The sequence below is a fragment of the Rhea americana genome, unplaced genomic scaffold (genome assembly GCF_003343005.1).
Source record: "Rhea americana isolate MKP2758 unplaced genomic scaffold, rheAme1 scaffold_267, whole genome shotgun sequence".
NCBI lineage: Eukaryota > Metazoa > Chordata > Aves > Rheiformes > Rheidae > Rhea > Rhea americana.
The window spans coordinates 859,413-884,006 of NW_028186387.1; the positions used below are offsets into that span (position 1 = coordinate 859,413).

Here is a 24,594-nt window from a genome sequence, read left to right on the forward strand (position 1 = left end):
GCCAAAACAAAGCTCACCCCACAAGAAAAGCCCTTTCCTATCTTGCTGTACAGTTCAAGAGATAAACTAGTTCAGTTTGCTTAGCCTTCTGTTAGCGTTYAGAATTTGTTACCCATTCCTTTCTGCAGACACATGAATTAACTATTTTAGACAATATGAAATGCTTTGCTTTCAGATCCCAGACCAGCTGTTGATGTATTATTGCAATTCTGGAGAGCACTTACCCATTAGTATTGTTTCAGGGAGGATGGTTTTAAAAGTCATGTAAGTAATATTCAGATCTTTGCATAGATTTTTCCAGCACGAGTTCTCACAGTAATCATATTCCATCACTAATGAGAAGTGTGTCCAAGGGAAATTTGCTCCTATATGCTGATTATGTACAATCAGACAGGAGTATCTACTTAGGCTTAAAAGAAAAAAAAAATTAAGAAAATTATGTTCATGTATAACTACCCACAGAACAAAATCAACATATTTTTATTTTGAAGAAGTGTCGTTGTTTAAAGCCTATTCACAAAAGAGAAGGTACCTTTCCTGAATTTAAAAACTGTAATTTCCTTTTTTACTTTTCCTTCCCACTCCTATTCTCTACCTTAAATGCTCATATTTTCCTGTAATTTCATAATCTGGTATTATCACAATGCTATAGCCTTTTCTTCTCATTAGGGAGTCTTTCTAAAATACTTAGGATTGATAGCAGTGGAAATTCCTGTCAGTCCTACATCTAAGCATTTTAATTGAGTTTGGCCAAATTTCTTACCTTTCAGAATGGAGTTTTAGCTCCATATTCTGAAATTTTTACTCTAGACTGGACACTTGCATGGAAATGAAAAGAAGTTTCACTAAAGTTAGCTTCGCTCTACATCCTCAAAAATCATGAATTTAACTTACCTATTCATGATRTCTTTATAACCTAAAAAGGCTCCTTTTTTCTCGGTATTCAAATCTGTGACTTTTAAACCTGCATAAAAAGAATTAAAGCCTTAGTCAAATAAGTGAGCTTTTGCTGGCATAAATCAAAGCACACCAATAAGCAATAAATATGGAATAACATAGAATATTTAAATTCTATGAGTTACATTGTCTGTCTTGAAAAAGTCCTACATAATTTCAGTTTGTATTGTACAGGCACGTGCAATGATTTGGAGACTTCTATTTTTGAGCCTAAGGAAGAACTAAGACTAAATCAGTTTGTACTCAAGTAGTATTTCTGAACAACTTTAAATGGGAAATCAAAGGCTAGTGCAAAATGAAGCATTTTTTTTCCCTTTAAGTTGATCTTTTAAGTTCCTTTACATTGCTTGTATAGTTCAAGTTACAAAAGTATGCCTGGAAGATGCAGCTAATAGRCAATATCTGAGAAACACAAATTCCTCTCTTCAAAAGTTTAGTTAGCTGGCTTGATCTGTGTTCATAACCAAGTCTTAAAATATTAAAACAAACCAAATAATTTTCACTAAATATTATTATAATTAGTGATAGTATTGCAAACATGCCTCTTCCTTTCAAAACATTCTAAAAGATAAGATTTCTATCTTTTAAGAGTACAAGAAATTTAACCTTATTTTGAAAGGAAAAGAACAATACAGCATATGACGTTGTTGATAAGGCTCAGTCAAGCAGGATCTATAAAAATGGTTTTAAAAAACAACTATGAAGGAAAGAATCAGCAGGCTTCATTAGGCATAAATACAGGCTCAAATAATAATCTTACTGAAACTTGTTTGTTCTGCCAGCTGAATCTCTGACGTTGAAAAAGCTAGTAGAAAAATTACCTATTGATAAAACGATCTAAGTGTTGGTTGGCTTAGCAGGCCTGGGAAACAGGAAACCTTTCTGAGTTTAGTAGACTGGTACAGCTTATGCTTACACATTGAACAAATTAACAAACAAGATTAGAAATAGATGTCTAAGGGGAATCATGACATGCATCTACTACTCAGTTAGGGTTTTATGTTAGGAAGCCTAGTTAAGAGTTCGGAATTTGCCTTGTACTGCTGTTAGGAAATATTTAAAGAATAAAAATTCTGACTACTGCTCAGCAAAAAAAAGGGGGACAACAGACTGAGAGAACTGATGCAATTACAATTAGGCAATGGACTGTCCACACCTCCTATGTGTTCTGTTAAATAAATCTCTGACTTAACAGATGAGCTATCATTGCTCTTGCAAGACAAGACATCATACTCTTAATCAAGAGAAACTAAAATGGTAAGAAGGAAGAAAAGGAAGATGGAAGAGTCAGGAGACAGAAAACAGTTAGAAAAGTAAATAGAAAGGTCCTTGAGGAAAACGAGTGACACATGAGAAAAACACATAAGCAGGAATGCAGTGAAACACAGAATGAAAAACACTTTTCTCATCTTTCAAAAACACATGTGAAAAACATCATTTACCTTCCACTGTAGACAAATCGTGAATTAGGGCAGCTTTTTCTCTATCCGAATCCATTCTTGTTATGATTAGTATCTGAAAGTAGGCAAGTAAAAGAAACTAGTGCTTTAAAAATTGTACTTTCGGTGCACATGTATCTTTCTTCCTCCTTTGCATATAAAATACAAGACTGACTTAGCAGTGAGAAAAAATATAAACTTAAGAATTTTCAGAAAAATAATAAGTGTATATGTAATATTACTACAAGAGTTGCGGAAACGACACTACAAAAGACATCAGTACCTGAATTCAAGAATAAGATATTTTTCTAAAGACATTATACCACATTATTGCTGTCACATTAGGGAGATTACTGTTCCAGTAAAGTGATTATGGGAAAGGATAAGATTTTCAGACCAATCTGATACCTTTATGGACATAAATTTAGAAGATATCAGAAATTTAGCCTGCAAGATGGTAATGAACTGGAGGGAGGTACTAGATGTACTGCTGAGCTAACTGGCAAGATTTTCMATATTGTAAATAGAGTGCACTGAATTGCACTGAGTGCACTGCTAAAGATTGTTTATCTCCGTGGCTCACTTCTTACTGCTGAAGATGAAAAATTTGAAAAGAATTACAATCTAACAAATTGCAGATACTTTTTAAAAGAATTGCTAGTGAGAAAGAACTTACTCGTCCAACAATTCAAACGACACAAACTGAACTTGTGCTACGTTATCACACTATGTAAAGAAGCAGGTATCTTCTGCACCATATCTTCTGTTTCAGATAGGATAATATTTGAACCATCTATGCCATTTTATAGGCCCGTTTCATGGTACATGCCATGGAGTAGATGTTTAAGAAGGCACATGGCTTCTAAGACTTATAAACGCAATAAAATTATTTATGTAAATGCTAACACTATGCTAGACCTTGTCATAGAAGAACTTCTGGGTATCAGTCTGTATGACAAGCTTAAAGCAGGCATCTATTTTCATATGTAGGTACACAGAACAGACACCTGGCAAACCATTTGCTCTTTTTAAAGCAGAAGTTTTGAACAGCTGCATTTTAAAATGCCAACCTGCTTTTTCATGTACCATCCACCATTGTACTTATTATCTCCCCTTGTGAGCTAGATGATATTTTAGCGATATTCTTTTTCTACATAACAATGTGTACAAATAATAATGAAATAAAAAGTAAAGCCCAGAAGCTTACTTCAAATAYGTTTATTCCATTCTGTTGGCAACTTCTTTGCTTGCAAGGCTACTTCCCATTATAATCCTGCATCAATGCAAATTTTGGCTAATAAAAGTATAACCAGATTATCATATTTCACATCACATTAACCAAGGCTGATGTGATGCGATAGAACAGAAAATGGCTTATGTAATGCAATTTTTACTTCTCATTAAAGCAGGAATATTCCTTCTGTCTCTTCTGAGTCATTGAATTCTGTCTCTGAATATAAGTGAATAATGCACACTCTTAAAATTATTAATAAATTTATATATACTCTTAGACTGCCTAAGTACACATGTATGACCTGGTTTAAATCACGTAAGCAGGCCAAACTGAGGAGAGTTACATGTTTTTCAAAATCAGATCTAGCGGGGTTTAGAAGCAAAAGAAAATTATCATTAGGCTGAAATGCAGATGGTAAAGTTGTCCTATGTCCCTTAGTACAGCATACCCTAGTATGAGAAAGCAAAATGGGTTGCTCTCTAAAGATGAAGCAAATAATGCTAAAGGCAGCTTGGAGGGGGTACTGAGAGGCTGACAACAAAAACAATCAACAACATTTTGCTTTGGCTGCTTCATTTTCATTTTAACTTGCGAAAGGATGTACAGTAAGCTCTTCTATTTTTCTTTTCAGGAAAATTATATCAAAATGTGTCCAAAGCTCTTAGTGCAACTCTTTCAACGGAAAGTAAAGAAGAAGAAAGCTCCAGAAAGGGAAGCATGGAAAGGAACTCTAATTCATGCAAGTAGAATTTTTGTCTGAGTGTTCAGCAGTATAAATTCTATTGCAAACAACACATTTAAGAAAACATATATTTCCTCTTTTTTCATTATGTGATAAATAATCTATAAATGAAATAATAAACAAGCTGCCACGGCAAATGGCGTTTTGTAYCACACAGTATCATCTAAAACAGTCACATATTCAGGAAAAAAAGATACCTCTAGATAACTTGAATTTCCTTGACAACTCTATTTTCAATGCTATAACTACCTTTTATGAGTATGCCTTTTATATAATGTCAGGAAATTAGCCTGATACAGAGGTCAAGCAGAGCTGTCTAGGTGGGATCATGCATACATTCCACTCTGTGCGTGCACAAGTACACAATCTTTACTTGTTTCTAGATTTCTTTGCATGAGAAGAAGATTGAGACCTTCAAATGGGAAGTTTTAACTTCCAAAAARTGATGTGGTACAGTATACTTAATGACAAAAAACACCTGCAATACTATGAGATCCTTGCAATGTTAAAACCTTATGTAAGTTATTTCACTCTTCCAGCAAGGGAGAGCCCATGAAGCACAAATCTGTGTTGCTCCTAAAAGAGGTTGTAAACTTTATGTTACACAGATTTAACAGACAGTGTGAATKAGAAAGCTAATTATAAGACTGTCTTCCATAAACCAGCCCTCGTTGAAAGAAATTGGTTTGATAGTTATTGCTATAGTTTGGCACAGTTTTGTTTGCTTAGAAAATGTGTTTACATTGTTAACCTTAACACTGCATTCTTCTCTACCACTTTGCATGCAATTTAGCATTTGACACCGAAGCTCTGTTATTTTGGGATTGGTTTCATGCTTTTTCTGGCTGCTGTACTGTACAATCTTCAACTGCCTCCAAATTTTATCCAAACAGGATTCTAAGACGTTTTTATAGATATCCTTTGCCTTGGACAAATATCCTGTTAATAAAGCATCAAAAAGAAAAAGAAAGTAATTGTAGTAACAAAAGATATTTGCCAAGATTTCTATCTAACCTAAATTTCAAGCTAAAATTCACGTGAAGGTAACTCACACAGAAAAGCTGAAAATTTGATGACTAACCAACATGGAAGAACACTATTTTTAATTAGGTGCATTTAGACCTTTAGAAAATTGCTGTAGCTCCTACAATATCTGCTGTAGGAGCCCAGGTCACAGAACATCACATTCTAGAGCTGCAGATACCAAAATTATGCTTACACTTAACTAATTCCATAGGGCTTATGCTAAATTACAACTTTATACTTCCCACTCTCAAAAACTTTACTTCACTTGTGGCCTTCAGTAGTCTGTTCATACTATCACAACTACTTCTCAACAGATAGATACCCCTGAATGATGTGTTTGCTGTATAAACAGAGAACAATGTCCGGGACATTTGAAAATGTGTAAACAAAATACGTATCTAAAATATACGTACACTGAATTTTAGCATAACATCACAACATAAGAGGACTAAAGGATATCTCAGTATTTGTTTACTCAGTATCTGGCTGATTTTTTTTAAATTTTTCTCAGATCATTTTTAGTTGTGTAAAGTTTCCTGTGGCAGGTATCTCTGGGATCTGGATGGACAGGTGCTGTGTAATCATGAAACAACATGTAGGAATGCTCTGGCTAAAGCACAATTGCTAACTGCCGAGAAGGAACTGCTCCTTTGTCTCCCTACCATCCTGCTAGTTTGTTAAAGGTTATCTCAGAAAAAAATTCTGCTGAGAACTTTATTCTCATATTTATATACATTTTTCTTCCCACACTTTTATGACTAGAAATACTTAAGTAAATATAAAATCTTCTTCCCGCATCCCTCCACTTCAGTTTACTACAAATATTTTCCATTTTAAGTCAATTTAAAAAAAATCCTCCTTCAAGGGATAATTCAGAGAGACTAATGTTAGGTGCTCTGAAATGCCATCTAGTGTGCCTTATTTCCTTCCATAAATACAGAGGGAGTCTAACTTTCCCAGGCCATTCATAAAAGCTGACTTTATACCTTATGAATTTATTCTGATACATCTATGTGAAAATTCACAATATACATATTTGACAAGCATATTATTCTGTTTTCAGGTGTAAAATCAGTTGCTAAAAATTTTGTTATCTCAAATCTGATTAACTTAATAGCAGAAAGCTCAAAAAAGCTTTCATGTGAGCCTAATGATAAGAATTAAACTCGAACTTCAAAAACCTTATCCCCAAGATGTGTTAAGTAGTATTTCATATTTTGCTTAAAATGCTCTCAGTTCTAAATAATTCATCGTCAAGTAGTCTATGAATATTTTTAGGTAGAAACTGTTCCACCCACTCAGTGGGTGGATTGTGAAAACGAGGGCCTGTCATTTTTTCATGATTCTCAGTTTCCAGRCAGAGATTCCAACATAAATTTGTCTTTCTGAGAGACAGTGAAAAACACATTATGTATGTGGATGAAGTTCCCATGAATGTTTCTTAGGCAGATCCAAGTGAAAACATAAACAGTGAAGTGAGCACACCCACTACCAACACACAATTTGTAGTGAATTCACATCTAAGATGGAACAGAAAAAGGGAAACAAAGGGGTCTGGAAAACATACTGAAGCTATGCTGGGGGTTTACTGATGACAAATAATCACAGCTTACAAACATGAAGGAATAACTACAGAATGCACACCAAGCATTTGGATTCTAGGTAGTACTTTTCACTTTAAAAAACAAACCTAATGCTGTGTCCAAGCCACATGTTAAAAGAAGGTCTCGAACGGTCACCAACAGATGTACTAGAGCAGCATGTCTGAACAGCATGGTCTCTTTCTCATCTATTTTACCTTTATAAATAGAAGAAACAGGTGTGGTCCATATAAAATTTCAAAAATTATGCTATACATATGTAAGCATCTTAAAAGAAGATCTCGATATTTTAGAATTTATTTAAGCACAATTAAGCAGCTATAAACTTGGAAGGACAGAGGTGATAATGATGGCAAGTGACTATGAAATGGCAGAACCTTTCCCTTGTCATTTGACCCAGAGCAAGTAGCAAACATGGGGTGTTTTTGAGAGGTGTGTAGAGATGGACAATGTTTGCTGGAGGAGTGGATAACAGTTCCAGTAGGTCTGCCAGTGAATCCCCAGTGATGCATGGATTTCAGGAACGGAAACTTCAAATATGGATGGAAATGGATGAGCCACCTGTCCTTTAGGCCCTCCCTATAAGCCCAGCTGTTCATGTTACTATTTCTCCACCTAACAAAGCAAATCACTAAAATTTTCACTGACATCATCACTCCTTCTAACCAATTTTCCAAACATTACAGAACTCTTCCCAAGAAACCAAAATGAGACTCTTTGCTAACTAATAAGCAATTTTAAAACAATGTCAACCTCATATTTCACAGAACCTTTTCACTGAAATTTAAACTATAAACTGTAAATCTACACTTTTTATAGGAGGTGGTTTGGATCTGGTTAGTTTTCACATGTACCATTCCTATTTTCCTCCAATGATCCAAGTGTTTACTTATGGAATCACCTTTCCCACTCCTAATTAGTGTTTCCTGATGAGAATCTTAATAAACTTTGAGAAGGTATATTTGGAGGATGTCTTACATTCTTTGAGTAAATAAAACAATTTATGGGATACAGGGTATTCTATACCCTTTCTGAACAAACATGCAAGGATCTTACTAAACAGAGAGGAATTACTACTCCGCAGAAGGAAGGCATTTTGGACAAGAGCAATCATGAGGTAGTGTTATTATCTTACTATCTAGTGTTAGTATCTGTTATTATCTGCTATTATCTAAGAAAGGAAAGATGTGAATGCTGTGGACTAAGTGGACTTAAGAAAAGAAAGTACATTTCAGGATACTAAAAAAAAATTGGGGAAGATAAATGACTAGAGCTGATTAAGGATTACTCAGAGAAATGTTAGCTAACCCTGAATAAACCCTTTTGTGTACTATGATTAATATAGCTTCTAGTTCAAAAAGACATGTGAAGCACTCAGGAAGGAAAAATCAAACTTTTTTAAGTATAAATTTGGAAGAATTAGTGAGAAACAGACAAAGACCTTGGTGCTATATTGTACCAAAACAAAGGAAGTGATTGCTCCTCTGTATCAGTGATGGTGCTAAAGCTGAAGGACTGTGTCCAATTCTTGTCACCACTTGCCATAAATATTTAAAAATCAAGTACAGAATACAGAACATTTGGAATGAAAACAACAAGACAGTAAGAAAACATGTTTTATGAAGAAAGACTGGAGAACTTGGTGATGTTCAGTGTAAAAGAAAAGACCAACAGAGGAATAGTAGTCTTCTAATACATCATAATCAGGCTGTGAATAATTGTTTTTTAAGTTCATTGAGGTAGTAAGAAAGAAAAAAAACCTTCAAAGAGAGGAGGAATTACACTGGATACAACGCAAGTAGTTTAAAATATGGAAGTTTGTGGACTTTTCTACACATTTATAAAAATATTCATTAGAAATGGCCTGGATATGTCAGCATCTTCTTCATCTCTCTGTTTCTACAAATCTTCCAGACAGAAAATTCTTCTTTTTCTTCTGTTAGGTTTGCACAGGCCAGACAGGAGAAAAATAAGGTTGGAAAGAAACTAAATAAATGATATTCTCCTCTTTTCTAACCCAGGCTTAGCATTTTTCATTTATTTTCTCTGCAATCATGCAGATATGACAAAAAGTAACTATTAAACAGGAGGAAGTAACAAAAACACAGGTAGAGCTTTTTGTTTTAAATTCTAGCATGAAAAAAAATACTATTTAAACACTGTTTGATGTATGAGCAACATTTATCTAAACGTTTCTTAGAAATTCAACACTTTTTGTAATATTTATGTTAATAAATGTAGTATTATGGGAACAAATTATTTTGGAAGTAAAAGAGCCAATCAATTATTGTATACCCATATGACACACTGCTGAAAGTTTATCATTAATTTATCAAACACCTTGAAACATGTGTTACCAGCTAAACCCGTAATTCCATAAATCCATCCAGATTTTCTACAAACATACCTTCTTTAAAGTGATCACTTATCACTTTCTCCTGCTGTTTTAAGAAAAACCTTGTGTGGTCAAATTTAATATTGATAAAGCTCCAATTTACAGCTGCAAGTATGCCTAGATGTGTCAAATCTTTCAGAATGGGTGCAGCAGCAGCTTCCAAGAGACAGTATGCTTGGCACTGGCTTTCTGGTAACACAATAAAGAAAACATTGCAACAGAGTCTGGATTTTCATACTATTATTGGACAAAAATACATCACTGGACAAAAAAGGCCTGGCAAATTGCAAGGGGCACCTTCTTCTTTGTAAAAGCTGTTACTTAAATAGAAAAACAGATGCTCACAGGGAGCTGCCTGTCACAGAATTAAGCCATTCCTTAAAATGTACAGTTGYATTATTCTATTGAGTCCATAAAGTGATTAAACTTCATTTTTAAAAGTTGTAATTTTCTACCCTTGAAACTCCCACTAAGACTCTACTACCTCTTTGTTTTACAAGCTTGTTCTATTTTGTAGTAAAACTTATTTTTAGTCCATTTGATACCCATTTGTTTCTGTAACAGACTTCAAAAGCTCTTCTCCTTCACTGATATTTAACTTCTAATGTCTTTGTTTAGCCAGGGTAAATCAGCCAAGCTCATTGTCTCATCATTCTTTCATGCTAGCAGTTCTTAACAGCTTCTGAGTGGGTATTTTGTTATTCCTTCTAAATCAAAACTGAGTTTTTTGCTATTAGAATCCAAGACAACGAAGTGACAAAGCCTTTTAATGCCGAATGAGTAGAAAAGGATGTTCTTTTCCTCAGGGAAATAGGTGAAACTCCTCAGCATCAACTTTTTAATGTACTCACCATTATAGCTAAGTTCATCATGTCAGTAAGATCAGAACTCTATGATTCTTCATTTTCAAGGATATACTTCTTTTTTTTAAAAAAATATATCCAACAACTGACCTATACAGTCATCCAGTTTGATTTCACTTAGTCATTGTACTATTTCCTAAGAACATGCTTAATTAATTAGCTCATATTTTTAAGCATTCTTAAGAAAAGGTGCATATAATTACCTCCAGATTTTCATCCCTTCTTGAATCAGATCAGAAATGCTATAGCATTTTGGAAGCATTGCTGTATTAATGTATCATTTTCTTTTCAAAGCATATTTCTAGTCACATATCTTTACTGTTCTATTGCTAAGAAAAATGCCTGTGTGAAGGTTTCTAACCTCTGTTTTGTCTGCAGCTTGTTTTTGAGAAAGATTTCTTTACTTCATGTGCAAGGCTGTGATGGGTCCTTCATTTCAAGGATAGTTATATAACATTCAAGCCTGTTAAATACTATCTTTGCAAAATGTTACTTTTTGACTGCTGAAAAGCTTTTTTTTTTTTTTTTTTTTTTTTTTTTTTTTTTTTTTTTTTTTTTTCAGTTGCATTAAAGGAGCCTTGTTCCCCAAAGCATAGAAACAATCATTAAAAAGTAAATTTGCAGCTATTACATGATATTTTATAAACCCATTTCACAACTGGAAATGGATGAAAACAGTGCTCCTGTCTTTTACTGGCTCTGTGAAGGAGACTCCCCTTAAGCAAATGTATAATGCAAATGTATTTCCAGCAAAACCAATCTATACTAGGCCTAAAACTTTCTTGTACTGGGTGTGCTGACATTAGGCCTGTAAAATTGTAAAATACCATGGATRAACACCTTCTAGGTACTTCTCCACCATTTATACCGCCCCAAAATGCAAAACTTACCACTCTGAGTGCATATTTCTTGATATAATACTGTGAAAAGTACAAAGGCAAGAGTTCACTGGGTAATGCGCAGTTACCTACTGAATAAAGTCACATTGGATTGTTACTGTTTTAAAGATTCCCTACTAAAATCACTGTTATTCTCCTGCCATCTCTCTTTTTCTCATTTAGGCAGCCAGAGAAAAAATGCAAATTAATAATGTGGAGGAACAGATCGGTATGAAAAGACTTCATGTTAGGTGATTCAGTTTGGGCATAACTCARTGGCAGTATTTTTTAGTCTGCATATGATCTGTATAAAAACCAATATACATCTATTTTGAATGTTTTCAGTCATAAGCAACAGATACTAAGCCTAACGATTTCCACATTTGTTTTGTGTGAGTGGACATGATTTAATATAAAATTCTATTTTACTACAATGCTAATATAAAAATTCTGGATATGCTGTATACCTGATGTTTGAATATTGACTGTGATGCTGTCTTCATCTTCCTGTTCTGTTTTTTCTGTTGTCACAGTCTCGCAAACAGAACTGTCCTCTTTCTGAGCATGCAAATGCTCTTCTTCAAGCTGCAGTACTAAATCATTAAAATATAGGTGAACATTTATATACAGGTATCACAAGAACAACTCAATTAATAAGAAAACTCTTTCACATGTGACTATGCAAATAACTTTTCAAATGAAGTAATTTCAATGGCACATATTACAATTCTTTTCATGAACTTACTTCTTTACTGTCATATGTTTGTATACTCTTAAAAGAACACTATGATTCAGAGGGTAGACGATGTTTCCCAAGAATTCATGTTATTCATGTTATTAGCCTCCTCTTTCTTCGGCCAAAGGCACAGAGCAGGAAAAGGAGCTGCTAAGGAACTGTTACTACGGCTCAACAGTATAGCTCTATAGTGAAACTCATATGACTTAATACAGAGAGAAAACATGCCTGAGAGCCAGTAAGCTGGTACTATCTATAATGAGCTCAATCAAACTAAGAAAAATGTATCAGTAGTACGCGTAGAAAATTTTAGATATCAGGAGTGACCCAGAAAGAACATGGAAGCTGCAAATGGCAGAAAAGATAAAAGAAGGAAACTGCATATTGAAAAGAACCTGTTCTCACTTCTTACAGCTCTTTTGCAACTCCCTAGTATATCAACAGCTTGTTCCCTTCTTCCTTATAAATATGTATTCACCAGCTATAGCTTTTTCCCATAAAGATGCCTTTGGCAGCTCTACTTCTTTATTTCAGAGAGGGACAGTGGCAGGATAGGTAGCTCTGAAACATTACTATTTTTAGCTGCGAACTCCAGTTTCCTCAGTAAACAAACTGACAGAAGAAAAACATAATCTCAACATTTTTTTTAGTTTAAGTTAAAAAGCCTTCCTGATTTTGAAAAGCTATACAGGGTTCAAAATTGGGTCAATAAATTATTTTTAGTACATTTCTCCTTTATATTTTCTGAACTATATTATGCAGAATGATATCTTTTAAAAAATAAAGTAAAAAAAAACAGTCTGAGAAGCAATATTGTAATTTCTTTTCTTCAATTAATTTTAGAACCACCCTTTATAAGAATTATTAATTCTTTCAAAGAATATAAAATACATGAAATAAAATACATGATTACATCACTGTGCAAAGAGCTATACATTTGAATGTGTTCTCTACATACCAGACATCACTGATATGCAGTGGGGTCCACCTGTAAACTTATTTTTTTTTAATACTACATTTAACTAGCTTAAACCTCCACAGGCCTATTTGCCTTTTATTTTTAAATGCAACGTGGACAGTTTGCCTTTTAATACATTTGTAGTTTTCCTTTTAGGAGATGAAGTTCTGCTCAGAGCTCACTAGATTGTAACATAAGTCTTCAGTTCAGATATCTTGATCTTTAAAAAGCAGGATAGTTACTTTCTGAAGCCATGGAAGATTTTTCATGTCTATGAGCATCAGTAGCAGATGAATTTTACCCAGAAATAATTTGTTAAATAAGATTATAAAAGAACACAGTTATACTGAAGCCAAAGTACTGCTGAAAATTTTTATGTAACAAATTCTTTTTATGCTGGAGCATATACCTCAAACAGACAAAAGTAATTGTCAAGAATTCTGCTATATGAGGTCCAAGCCATGCCAAAAATTTTTAAATACAACTTTACCATGGACAGTAAATTTAGAAATGACATGTCTCTCAATATTTTGTTATTTTATTGCATCAAATATTTTATTATATTTATATTTGCATTGTATTTTCTGTTATACTTAATACACTTACATACATACATATATATATACTTAATATATTTATACTTCTTTTATACTTGTGTATACATTTGTATATTTCTGTACAAATTCACTATTATGACATGAAAGAAGGGACAGCGTGCCTCCTCAGCAAGTTTGCTGATGATCCCAAACTGGGAGCAGTGGCTAAGATACCTGAGGGCTGTGCTGCCATTCAGCGAGACATGGACAGGCTGGAGAGTTGGGCACAGAGGAACCTCCTGAGATTCAACAAAGGCAAGTGCAGGGTCTTGCGCCTTGGAGGAATAACCCCACGCACCACTACAGGTTAGGGGCTGATCTGCTGGAAAGCACCTTTGTGGAGAAGGACCTGGGAGCCCTGGTGAACAAGCTGACCACCAGTTAGCAATGTGTCCTTGAAGCAAAGGAGGCCAATCGTATCCTGAACTGCTGGAGGAAAAGCATTGCCAGCACATCGAGGGAGGTGATTCCTTCCCTCTACTCAGCCCTGATGAGGCCACATCTGCAGTATTGTGTCCAATTCTGAGCTCCTCAATATAAAAAAGAGAGGGAGCTACTGGAGTGAGTCCAGCAAAAGACTACTAAGGTGATTAAGGGACCTGAGTATCTCTCATATGAAAAAAAGGCTGAGAGTGCTGGCATTGTTCAGTCTGGAATAGAGAAGACTTACGGAGATCTTATCAATGTGTGTAAGTATCTGAAGAGCGGGTGTAAAGAGAATGGGGCCAGACCCCTCCCAGTATTGCCAGCAATAGGAAGTTCTGTCTAAACACGACAGTTCTTTACTGTGAGGATGACTGAACAGGTTGCTCAGAGAGGTTGAGTCTGAATGCTTGGAGACATTCAAAATCTGCCTGGATGTGATCCTGTGTAACATGCTCTAAGTGACCCTGCTTGGGCAGAGGGGTTGGACTAGATGACCTCCAGAGGTTGCTTCCTACTTCAGCCATCCTGTGATTTTGTGAATATACCTTTTTATGTTAGTAAGTATTTTTCTACTAAGAAGAATATTCTTAGAAATCTTCTATTTCTTTTTCCCCATTCTTATTTTCCATTCTGCAATGCTCAACCTGAGAAGCCTGGGCCTACTTCATAAACATTGCTATCAATGACATTAAGCATGCAAACAACATTGTTTTCTTTAACACCCATTCTGTCCCATTTTTTGATGGAGTTTTCAGCAGGATAAAGGGCTAAAACAGCTCTTTTTAGTGAAGAAATATAATCTTTGCTCGCTCTCTAGTCTATGATGCTTATACAATGCTAAGAGTCAAAAGCAATTGATAACTACTCTTTTTCCATGAAAGTCAGGAGATCTGATTCAGAACACGTGAACAGAACCGATYTCCTAGAGTAACAAAGTACCATTTAGAGTTGCTTTTCAGAACAAGACTAAACTCATATGCGTATGTTATTAAAACAGACAAGMAAACTAACTAAAATACCTAAAGTAAAAAAAACCCTGTAAGTATGATCCTTAGATGAAAATCTGGCCACACAAAAGACCATAAAAATTTTATCATTGCCTTAACTGGAATTATGCCATAATAAACTGGTTCACATACCCTTTTCAGGACTATTTATGTCATTTTTCTTCTCCATTTGAGTGAACATATGTTTAGATCTCAGCATGATAAAGCTGCTCAGAAGATCAGAATCATCAGTATCCCRTGTTGTAGCTAGGGCAACTGCTGATGGTTTCTGGCTCCTAGGTGAATTATCTTGTTTGAAAGATGCATCTTTACAGCCAACTGATTCAGGAGATCGGGGCATTTTCTTTTCTTGGTTTAAGAAATAAATAGGTCCTTCTACCTTAGTCATTTGTATACTGTCTCCAGTAAGCTCTTCTACAGATGTACTTGAGCTGTGCATTTTGACAGAAGATGCAGCACTCACATGCTGGGAAAAGTGCTGCCTGTTAGTCTCAGCTGACATGCGAAGTTTGGTTATTTTGTCCAACTGATGTTTTCCAGCAGAAAGCAATTCCCAGTTTGCCATGGAATTCTGCTCTTCAAGCCACCCTAAAAGACAAAATTTGATTTCTGCATTGCAACATGGTTTTCTTTCCTGGTTGGAGTATACTATTTTGGATTGATTATAGAGAAAGTTTTGTTTCATTTCTTCTTTCTGCCTTCTCAGATTGTTCAAACCTACTTTTAGAACATTTACACTGATTGTTCACAAGTCAAAATCTACAATGCTGAGAAAACAGAAGGCCACAGTACTGGTTTGAAAAATTTTCACCATCTCTTTGTATATATTGGTTTTATCTTCCTAAGAATGGGGAAGAAAGGAGTTTGGTTAATTAATTAATTAATTAATGGTTAAATGCTTAACAGAAACATTCTTACAGGAAAAAAAGAAGAAATAAGGCATGCAATCACTGCCTTCTAAAGGTGTTCTCYACTAGAACTGTAACCTTTTGTGTTGCTGCTATATATCCATGTTATCTATGTATACATGTATCTAAATACTTTCCAGTATGTAGCAGTTAAGTGGCAATGTTCTTCCATGAGAGTAGCACAGTAGTGCTACATTTCTGAAATTGCAATCTGTCAGTCCTCGGTGTTCTATAGAAATGATCTGTGCATTGCAGCCAGGCTGAAGTTATTCTAATAAAATTTGAAAAATCTTTTAGTATTTCCTGTTGAAGCTTGAGAGTAAGTATGTATTGCGGCCCGTTAGAAATTCTGAAGTGGTTAAAATCTTTTAAACCATAATAAAAAAAATTGAATAATATCTATAATCTTCATTGTAGCACATTCTCGCCACTAGCCTTCGAGCATATAAGACAACATGAATGTCTGCTTTATCAAAATATTCAGTGATATAGTGTGATCAGTCAACAAGAACAATATGAAAAATTTGAATACATAGTTACTGTTCACCTAGGATCTTTCTGTATGAGACTATTTTGTTAATATATACGCTGGYGGAAACTTTTTTGGAAATGTGTGGTCATTGTATTAAAAAGCGTAACTCCATATGTAATTAAAACACAGGTTTTTGTCCTTTAAATTTGCTCTAGCTTTATATTGTTACAATACATTTTACTCTTGAGAATAAGGAATCTTCATACCTACCTTCTAGGAAGTATGTGACTGTCACTGTGCAACTTTCTGTTGAAGTACCTATCCTTGCCTTTTAATAACTAAAACTTCTTGGACTCCCTACCCCCCGCCATACTTACAGTGTAGCTGATATGCTGTAAACAGTGAGAATGTTTCTACTTCCGCAGGAGAACAACTGTTTGTACTACTCGAATTCAGACTTAATTGCTCCAAAGTCTCTAAGGAGACTGGACTTAATCCTAAATGAAACCACCAGTCCACTTCCAGTGAGCTAAACATTGGTGTTTCTATGTCAACAGACAGTAGTTCTTTCAGTTCTGCAAGCGAATGATGCTGACAAGTAAGTTTACTAGTCTGACGCTCTAAAAAAGAGAAATCAATAAATAACATTAGTATTTGAGAAACACAAAAACAGAATGCCATTTTGAAAAAGAAAGCCCCAAGGTACTTGTGACATTCTAGATATATACCTTGGCTATAATTTCATTAGCAACTCAGTGTCCATTAATGGACCTAAGCGCAAAGCAGCTAGCATTATTAGAGCAAGTGTGCTTTTTTTTTTAATTGAGTGTGTGTATATGTGTGTGTGCATGTGTGTGTGTGTTAAAATTTTTCAGCTCTATTAATACATAGCTGCATTTCTCAGGTTACAGATTGGTTTACCTGTCAAAATTACAAGGACTTAACATAATCCTTACCAGGAAAAAAAATGAAATGAAATAGTAATGAGACTACTATGCATTCTACACACTATAATATATTAATACATTTTCAACTATAAAAAATATACAAATGAATTGGACAATGTAACATGTCATTTACTCAATCCTGAGACTTGTAAAACAAAGCGAAATAACATGAAATGAAAGCAAGCGATGAGTGTTCTGATGCCGTTAGAAACCATGTACAGCTTATTTTGTTTTTACACAGTTTCCTTCTTAACAGGTACTTTCATAGAATCATTAAATCATAGAATCAGTAAGGTTGGAAGGGATCTCTGGAGATCATCTAGTACAAACCCCTGCTCAAGCAGGGTCACCTAGAGCATGTTAGACAGGGTTGCAGTCAGGCGGGCCTTGAAGATCTCCAGAGAAGGAGACTCCACAGCCTCTCTGGGCAACCTGTGCCAGTGCTCCGTCACTCTCACAGGGAAGAAATTCCCCCTCACGGTCAGSCAGAACTTCCTGTGCTTCAATTTCTGCCCATTGCCTCTTGTCCTGTCACATGGGACAACTGAAAAGAGTTTGTCCTTGTCCCCTTGACACCCTCCCTTCAGGTACTTGTACACATTGATCAGATCCCCCCTCAGGCTTCTCTTCCCCAGGCTGAACACAGCTCTCACAGCCGTTCCTCAGAGGGCAGGTGCTCCAGCCCTCTGATCAGCTTTGTAGCCCTGCGCTGGACTCTCTCCAGTAGCTCCATGTCTCTCTTGTCCTGGGGAGCCCACAACTGGACACAGGACTCGAGATGAGGCCTCCCCAGGGCTGAGGTGAGGGGCAGGATCACCTCCCTCCACCTGCTGGCAACACTCTTCCTAATGCACCCCAGGAGACCATTGGCCTTCCTGGCCATAAGGGCACATTGCTGGCTCATGGTCAACTTGTCATCCACCAGCACTCCCAGGTCCTTCCCTGCAGAGCTGCTCTCCACAAGGTCAGCCCCCAGCTTGTACTGGTGTCTAGGGTTATTCTTCCCTAGGTGCAGGACTCTGCACTTGCCCTTGTTGAACCTCAGGAGGTTCCTCTCCACCCAACTCTCCAGCCTGTCCAGGTCTCTCTGTATGACAGCACAGCCCTCAGGTGTGTCAGCCACTCCTCCCAGCTTGGGATCATCAGCAAACTTGCTGAGGAGGCACTCTGTCCCCTCATCCAGGTCACTGATGAAGAAGTTGAACAGGATGGGACCCAGGTGGGATGGGACAACTTTGGTGTTGTTAACATATAACTTGTTATATGTTATAACAAGTTACTTTCTATAGAAGCTATTTGAAAAAAATATCTAAGGATAAATAGCTAACAGAAAAGAGTTAAGTTCAATAGGTCTGATTACTAAATTTCATTTACATACTCATTAAAAAAAATGTTAGTAGTAGTGAACTGGACATTTTCATAAAGAAATAAATCCCTTACATCATTCAAATTATCTCCACGGAAAGATACATGACCAACTAACTTCCTTGTTGCCATATACATAATTTTTTATCTACACTAAAAAAAAAAAAAAATCATATAATCCAAGTTTTGGTGGGTTATTCTGGTTAGATAAACTTCAAKATTTGAGGAGAAGATATGCTCAGTAACATCATTATCCTTTTCACTATATTGCCTCCATGTATGTGGAAATCTTCAACATCAGTTAGAACACCTATGCCTTACCTTTAAGCAAAAGAGATTTCACATCATCCTGGTACTTCTCTGATTGCCATATCAAACTTTCCAAGTATTCTCTAGAGGGCTCTGCCATAAAAATACTAAGAAGAACAAGACTTGTTGAATGAATAATACTTGTTGAATGAAGTTTAAGAGCATTATCCATTGAATTTCAAAATCAATTGATTTATACAAAATTACTTTGTAAAGTCTCTGTTTTCTCCTCAAAATTCTCATTTATTCATTCTCCTCAAACTTCTCATTTATTCATTCACTCATTCATTCATCCATTCATGAAAAGTTTTCTCGTGCATCTACAGGGTCACTTCATCTACGACCACTGTGAGCAGAAAGCGGTAAAAGGAATCACAAAGGTTGTGCATGTATCTCATAAATTAAAATAGTACTGAAAAATAATTCTCTCTAGACTGTGGTCCCCTCCCCCAAAAGACATTTAAATCCTTCCTGCTTATGGCAATAGAACAAAAGCTAGTCTCACAAACAAGATGAGAAAGAAAGGGTAAAGCAATTCTGCTTCTATGCCAACGAGAAAAGGTGTAACTTCCACTGTCATTTGCATTTCTCCAGAACTTGTACAACCCATTTGCACTGTATCCCTTCTGGAAATATTGTAGGTGATGCTGCTCCACAAATACTTATTGTTGCATACTCCAAAAGTGAAACTGGATTTTTAGGCTCTTAAGCCTCTCTGGAGAAAGAGAGTTCTACAACAGGACACTGGGTTTCTTTTTCAAGTTCCCTGGAAGAAGGTCACAGATAGAGATTGTGCCCTCTGTGAGCAAAATACAGAGGGTGCAATCTCTCTTTAAAATGTTTTGCTTTCTTTAAGGCAAAGTACAAAGTAAACACAACTGTCTAAAAGAATATAACCACTATTTAATAGAATAAGATTATTTTTGCACTAATTTAAGAGTATTTTATGATAGCATTTATTCCTATAAAGATTTCATTACCTGTTATCAGAAAGAGGTTCCTCTTGGAGTCCTGTACCCAGAAAATTCAACTGAGATCTTTGTTGTCTGCAAGGAGGACTTAAAAGTACTTCCATTTCCTCTTTCAGATATGCAGCATATTTAGTTAGAAAGTGCATAAAATTAACTCAAACCAAAAAACTGTTACTATTCATAAAGCTACCTGTGATAAAATTTATATATTTACGRATTTTATTACATTAGTGAAGCTTTGCATTAACACATAGGATATATTCATAGAATGATTTATTATTTAAGCAGTAAAAATCAGTGACATTCTTCATATTTAATTTCCAGATAGTTATGGAGAAGATAATGTACGGGTCACAGTCCTTCACTCACTCTGTAATATGCTTCTGCTTACATATCCTTCCCATATAAGGTAATTGTTATGATTAAATCACCAAATATTATGGATAAGGTTTTGATATTAAGTGTTGATCAGTAGTGGCCTTCATAGGTAGTCCCCACATAAATGAAACTACTTAGATGACAGAGATATCTCAAGAAGTTTTGCAGTGTCCTGTAACTTTATAAACACATGAATGGACCCAGGAAATCCATAAATAGAAACCTCAAGATTTTAAGCATATAATTACTCTGTTGAATAGAATTAATATTCATTGGAATTTCAGGGATGAAATTAATTCTAATATCTTATTTTTAAACAGTACACATGTAAGTCTGGGATGTTAAAAAATCCCATGCARGTCACTTTGCAAATGCCTTTCTTGCTAAATATATTAAAGGTAGACATTTTATTATTTCTTTTTATTAAAATTTAATACGTAATTTGTATCTTTCTTGATTTTGTTTCTTAAAAGCTGGTGGTTTACGTGATTGCCCTTGTATTCATTTCTCTGACATTTTTCTAACATTTTTTCTAGTCAAATTGGACCAGAAAGTTGAGATCAGAAAAAAATCCAAGTTCTTATACGTTCTGTGAAAACCAACAGCCAGAAAAATCAGTTAAATCAATGCATCCCTAAAGAAAAAATAAATTATAACAAATTCCATATCCATTCCATCAGGCAGAAAGCAGCTGCAATCACCACATGCACATTTTATGGCCAACATGAACACAGCTGGCTCTGAATCAGCCATCTGCCCAGCTGCTACTCATCTAGCTAAAAAGTTAGAAGACTGGGGAGGAAGGATACAGGGCAGTGGTAAGAAGCTATTGTATGTACAGTATACACTGGAAAAAATAAGAAAAAGTGTTTATACAAGAAAGAAACTATCTTCCAACCAATATAATTTCTCCCCTGTTTACTTAGAAATGAGAAAGACTTATCAGTGGTTGAACTTCACCTTCACAGACTGTTTCTTCTGGCAAGAAATGAAATGAAAATTTTTTCCCCAAAAGGACAAGGAATTACTCTTAGGAGAGCAAAAATTTCTGAAATTTTTAAAAAGACCCATTATTTCTATCTGAAAAATAATGTTTATTTTCTTCTCTTTAGTTATTTTGCCTTTGAGATTGGAACATTTTGGCCAGAAATCTGCCTACAATCAGGGAGCCTATACCCCATTTTCCTTCTAAAAACATGAACACAACTGAGTGACTTCTCCTGTCCCTCAACATATTTATCAATTAACAATCCACATAGCTAGCAGGATAGGAGGGCAAAACATTAAATGTGTATCAACAATGCCATTATTTTTTGATTGGTTCTTCTCTGAGTACTTGGCCATATATTTCACTCTTGGTATCTCACGAATAGCAAAATTAAATTAAGGAAAAGACTGCTAGGTATCTCTGCTAAAATTTGACACCTGATACAGGTAATTCCACTAAAAAACAGTATCTTAGCATTGCACATACAGGTTTGCATGTCTCTGTCCTAAAGACCTGAGAACCTTTGAAGAAAGAAGACATAGAAGCTGTCYATGCTCTGCAGAGAGTCTTGCCTGATTCAATGGTACAGCTAAGCCAGCAAACTGGTAACACAAATTAATGTAGATTCTTTTGAAAAGAATTTGAAATGTGACAGTTTGACTACTAACCTACTCCTGAAGAACAAAGAGTATCCTAGATGAGTTCACAAACAACTTTTTTCTACTAGATACAGCAGGAGGGTCTCAAACTGCCCAGCTGTACCACTATACTTAAGCTCCTCTTGTTTATAATAAATTTTAGAAGTAAAAAGCAGGCAGGTAGCTCACTGGGTTCAGACTGAAGTTAGTCATACTAGGCAATAACCTCCAGATGGAGCCTAAGTATAACTTTGTCTCTGTAGGACAGCGTACGGTGTCCTGGAACTTTTGTATCTGACAATACGAGCTGATACGACTGCACCTATGAAAAGCCCATTTTCACTACAATATCAGAAGTATTACACTATTAGCCTGAAGAGGAAAGCCAGTCTAGTTAAAACTACATGCAAACTGAGGTAAGGAGGGGTCTTAGTCTGGAGGAAAATCAGAAAATCTCCAGGATTCTAGTAACCGCTGGATGAAAGATCATCAAGTGAATATGCACTGGAGGCTAAAACTGTAACACTGCTACTGTGCACAGGCCAATATACTGACATGCTTTTCCTGAGATCAGTGGGTCTTTGTACGAGTTTTTCTGCTTGGAATTAAAACTGAAAAATATCAGCAGAACATCATTTTTCTGCCTTTTTTAGTCAGCTAATATTTAGGCTGTGAAAACAGGGCTGGGAAGAATAACCATTATTTTGAGAGACTATATCCAGAATCTCAGAAAATTTCAATTGGAGTTGTACAGTTAGTTTGAACAGACAGACACTGAAACTATCTGGCATTAGTTTGTATTATAAGCTACCATCACGCTTGACCAATGTTTTTTCAAGCTACTAGGGGTGTATACACAGAATTTCTTAACACTAAACATATGAGAAGGCAGTGTTCAACTCACGCAAAACAAAATTCAACAACAGTTTAATTCTGTGGAAAACAGCTCTGTGACTACCTGATTTTACTTCTTGATCACACAGCTATACTGGACCATTCATAAACCAAAACGTCTGCTTGGGAGTTTTCCACTTCTAGAAGGTACGGATGTAGTAAAGAAATCTTAAGCACTTCTCCCTAAATTTTCCTCTATTACTCCTTTTCAAAGTGCTTACATAGGACCTTAAAAGCTTTAAACTGTACTCTTTCACTTGCTCTTTCAATTTGCATCAATTTGCCTTAACTTTCCTCTCCCCTTTCTGGGTAGGGAAGGTGTTAGTTTTTTTTTTTTTTTTTTTTTTTTTTAAAAAAAAGGGAGGGGGGAAGAAAAAAAGCTTGCAAAGCTATTCAAGTGCAAAAGATATGGATAGAACTTGCAGCTAAATCAACAAAAAGCAAGCGAAAAGTTGTGCTTCACTTTTAAAACTCTTGAAAGGCGCATGGAACTTCTACTTCTTTAYGGTACCAGTACAAAATAGTAGATTTCACAATGCAAACGTTCAGATCTTAAGTACATGTGGCACAACTACATGTGACCCAAGAACAGGTAAGAGAACAGTTACGTGAAGAACTTATTTTAAATAATACCACTGGATTTATCTAGGTCTTCTTACCTGACTCACAGAAATGCAACATACTTCTCCTATTACTGGAACAAATCTCTTCTGGTTTGGGGCAGTAATTGGAAATTTCTAATTTGTTTGTAATTTCTGCATTGAGAACTGAAAACAGATTTTAAAAGATATCATAAATTAGCCATTTATTTCTTTTTCTTACCAAAATGAAACTTTCAGGATTTTTTTTTTTTTAGTGGGTCTCCATTTTACTGGATCTCCATAACTTTTCACTATGAAGAACTGCAGTTTAGTAACCATAGAGGACCAGAGCAGTGCAGTCTCATTCCTTCAAAGTGCGGAAAGACAAATGCAATATACTATCATCTTGCATAAATAAGTATTTTGGGTCAGTATCTGAACTACTCAAAGTACAGTTGACTACAGTGATGTGATTTCTGGAACAAGTAGGTGATCTCAAGGTATTTCACCAGGAGTTTGCCTGTGTTTTTTTTTTTTTCCCCTACTAAAAGAGACAAAAACAAAACAAAAAGGAACATGTTGAAGTCTACACGCAAAATCCCCAAACCTCTGCAGTAGGGGTAGAGTCATTTGGCTTAGTTAGAACATAGTATGTAAGTGCTAAGGAACTGCTTTAGCCAAAAATGCAAATGCATTTTCAAGGTTTGTCTAACCTTTAGTATGTGACTGGATTACCCGAAACTACTGCCCTAGCAGTGGCAGAATTCAGTATGTATTCACCATATTTAAAAGTATAAATCTGGCTTCTCTGAGCAACACTATCTGCCTCCTGTCCCCCAAAGAAGTGTCTTTACTCACTTGTTTGCTGAAACGAAGCTGTTTTTTCTGTCAAAATTAAAACGTCTTTTTCCCTTAATAATAAAAGATACCGCCTTAGATACAAATTCAATAGCCAATAACTGTCTTTAAAGATGTATTTCTTAGCTACAATGTAAAAGCATTTAGTAATTTTTCCTCAAATCCTTTAAAGAAATGACTTCTGTAATTTAGAATGTTCTGATTATCCACGGAAATATTTAACTYTTTTTTCCTAGAAACTTGCTTTGGCTTTTGCCATTACAATGTCATTAGAAGCCATTTACAAGCAATTGCCATTACATGCAATTTATATGGCATGACCATACCGCATATAATCCTCTTGGTATAACTCTGGAAGCAAATTTAATCACAGATAAGAAAACATAATACTAAATCATTGTCTTCACAGAGGGCTGGACATTAAGAA

The 24,594-nt window shown here is 35.5% G+C and overlaps 1 protein-coding gene across 1 annotated transcript in view; it reads right to left on the reverse strand.

Annotated features, from left to right (window-relative positions):
• Window positions 1-24,594, reverse strand: part of SHOC1 (shortage in chiasmata 1) — a 54,783-nt gene that overhangs the window by 11,041 nt on the left and 19,148 nt on the right. Inside the window, exons 8-19 of the mRNA XM_085307888.1 lie at window positions 23,388-23,495; window positions 19,840-19,963; window positions 18,872-18,966; window positions 16,616-16,858; window positions 14,991-15,446; window positions 11,603-11,728; window positions 9,407-9,583; window positions 7,089-7,196; window positions 5,124-5,311; window positions 2,400-2,472; window positions 895-964; window positions 225-409 (exon numbers count right to left, since the gene is read on the reverse strand). Of these exons, the coding sequence (XP_085164014.1) occupies window positions 225-409; window positions 895-964; window positions 2,400-2,472; window positions 5,124-5,311; window positions 7,089-7,196; window positions 9,407-9,583; window positions 11,603-11,728; window positions 14,991-15,446; window positions 16,616-16,858; window positions 18,872-18,966; window positions 19,840-19,963; window positions 23,388-23,495 (1,953 nt within the window). The remainder of the gene's footprint in view (window positions 1-224; window positions 410-894; window positions 965-2,399; window positions 2,473-5,123; window positions 5,312-7,088; window positions 7,197-9,406; window positions 9,584-11,602; window positions 11,729-14,990; window positions 15,447-16,615; window positions 16,859-18,871; window positions 18,967-19,839; window positions 19,964-23,387; window positions 23,496-24,594) is intronic.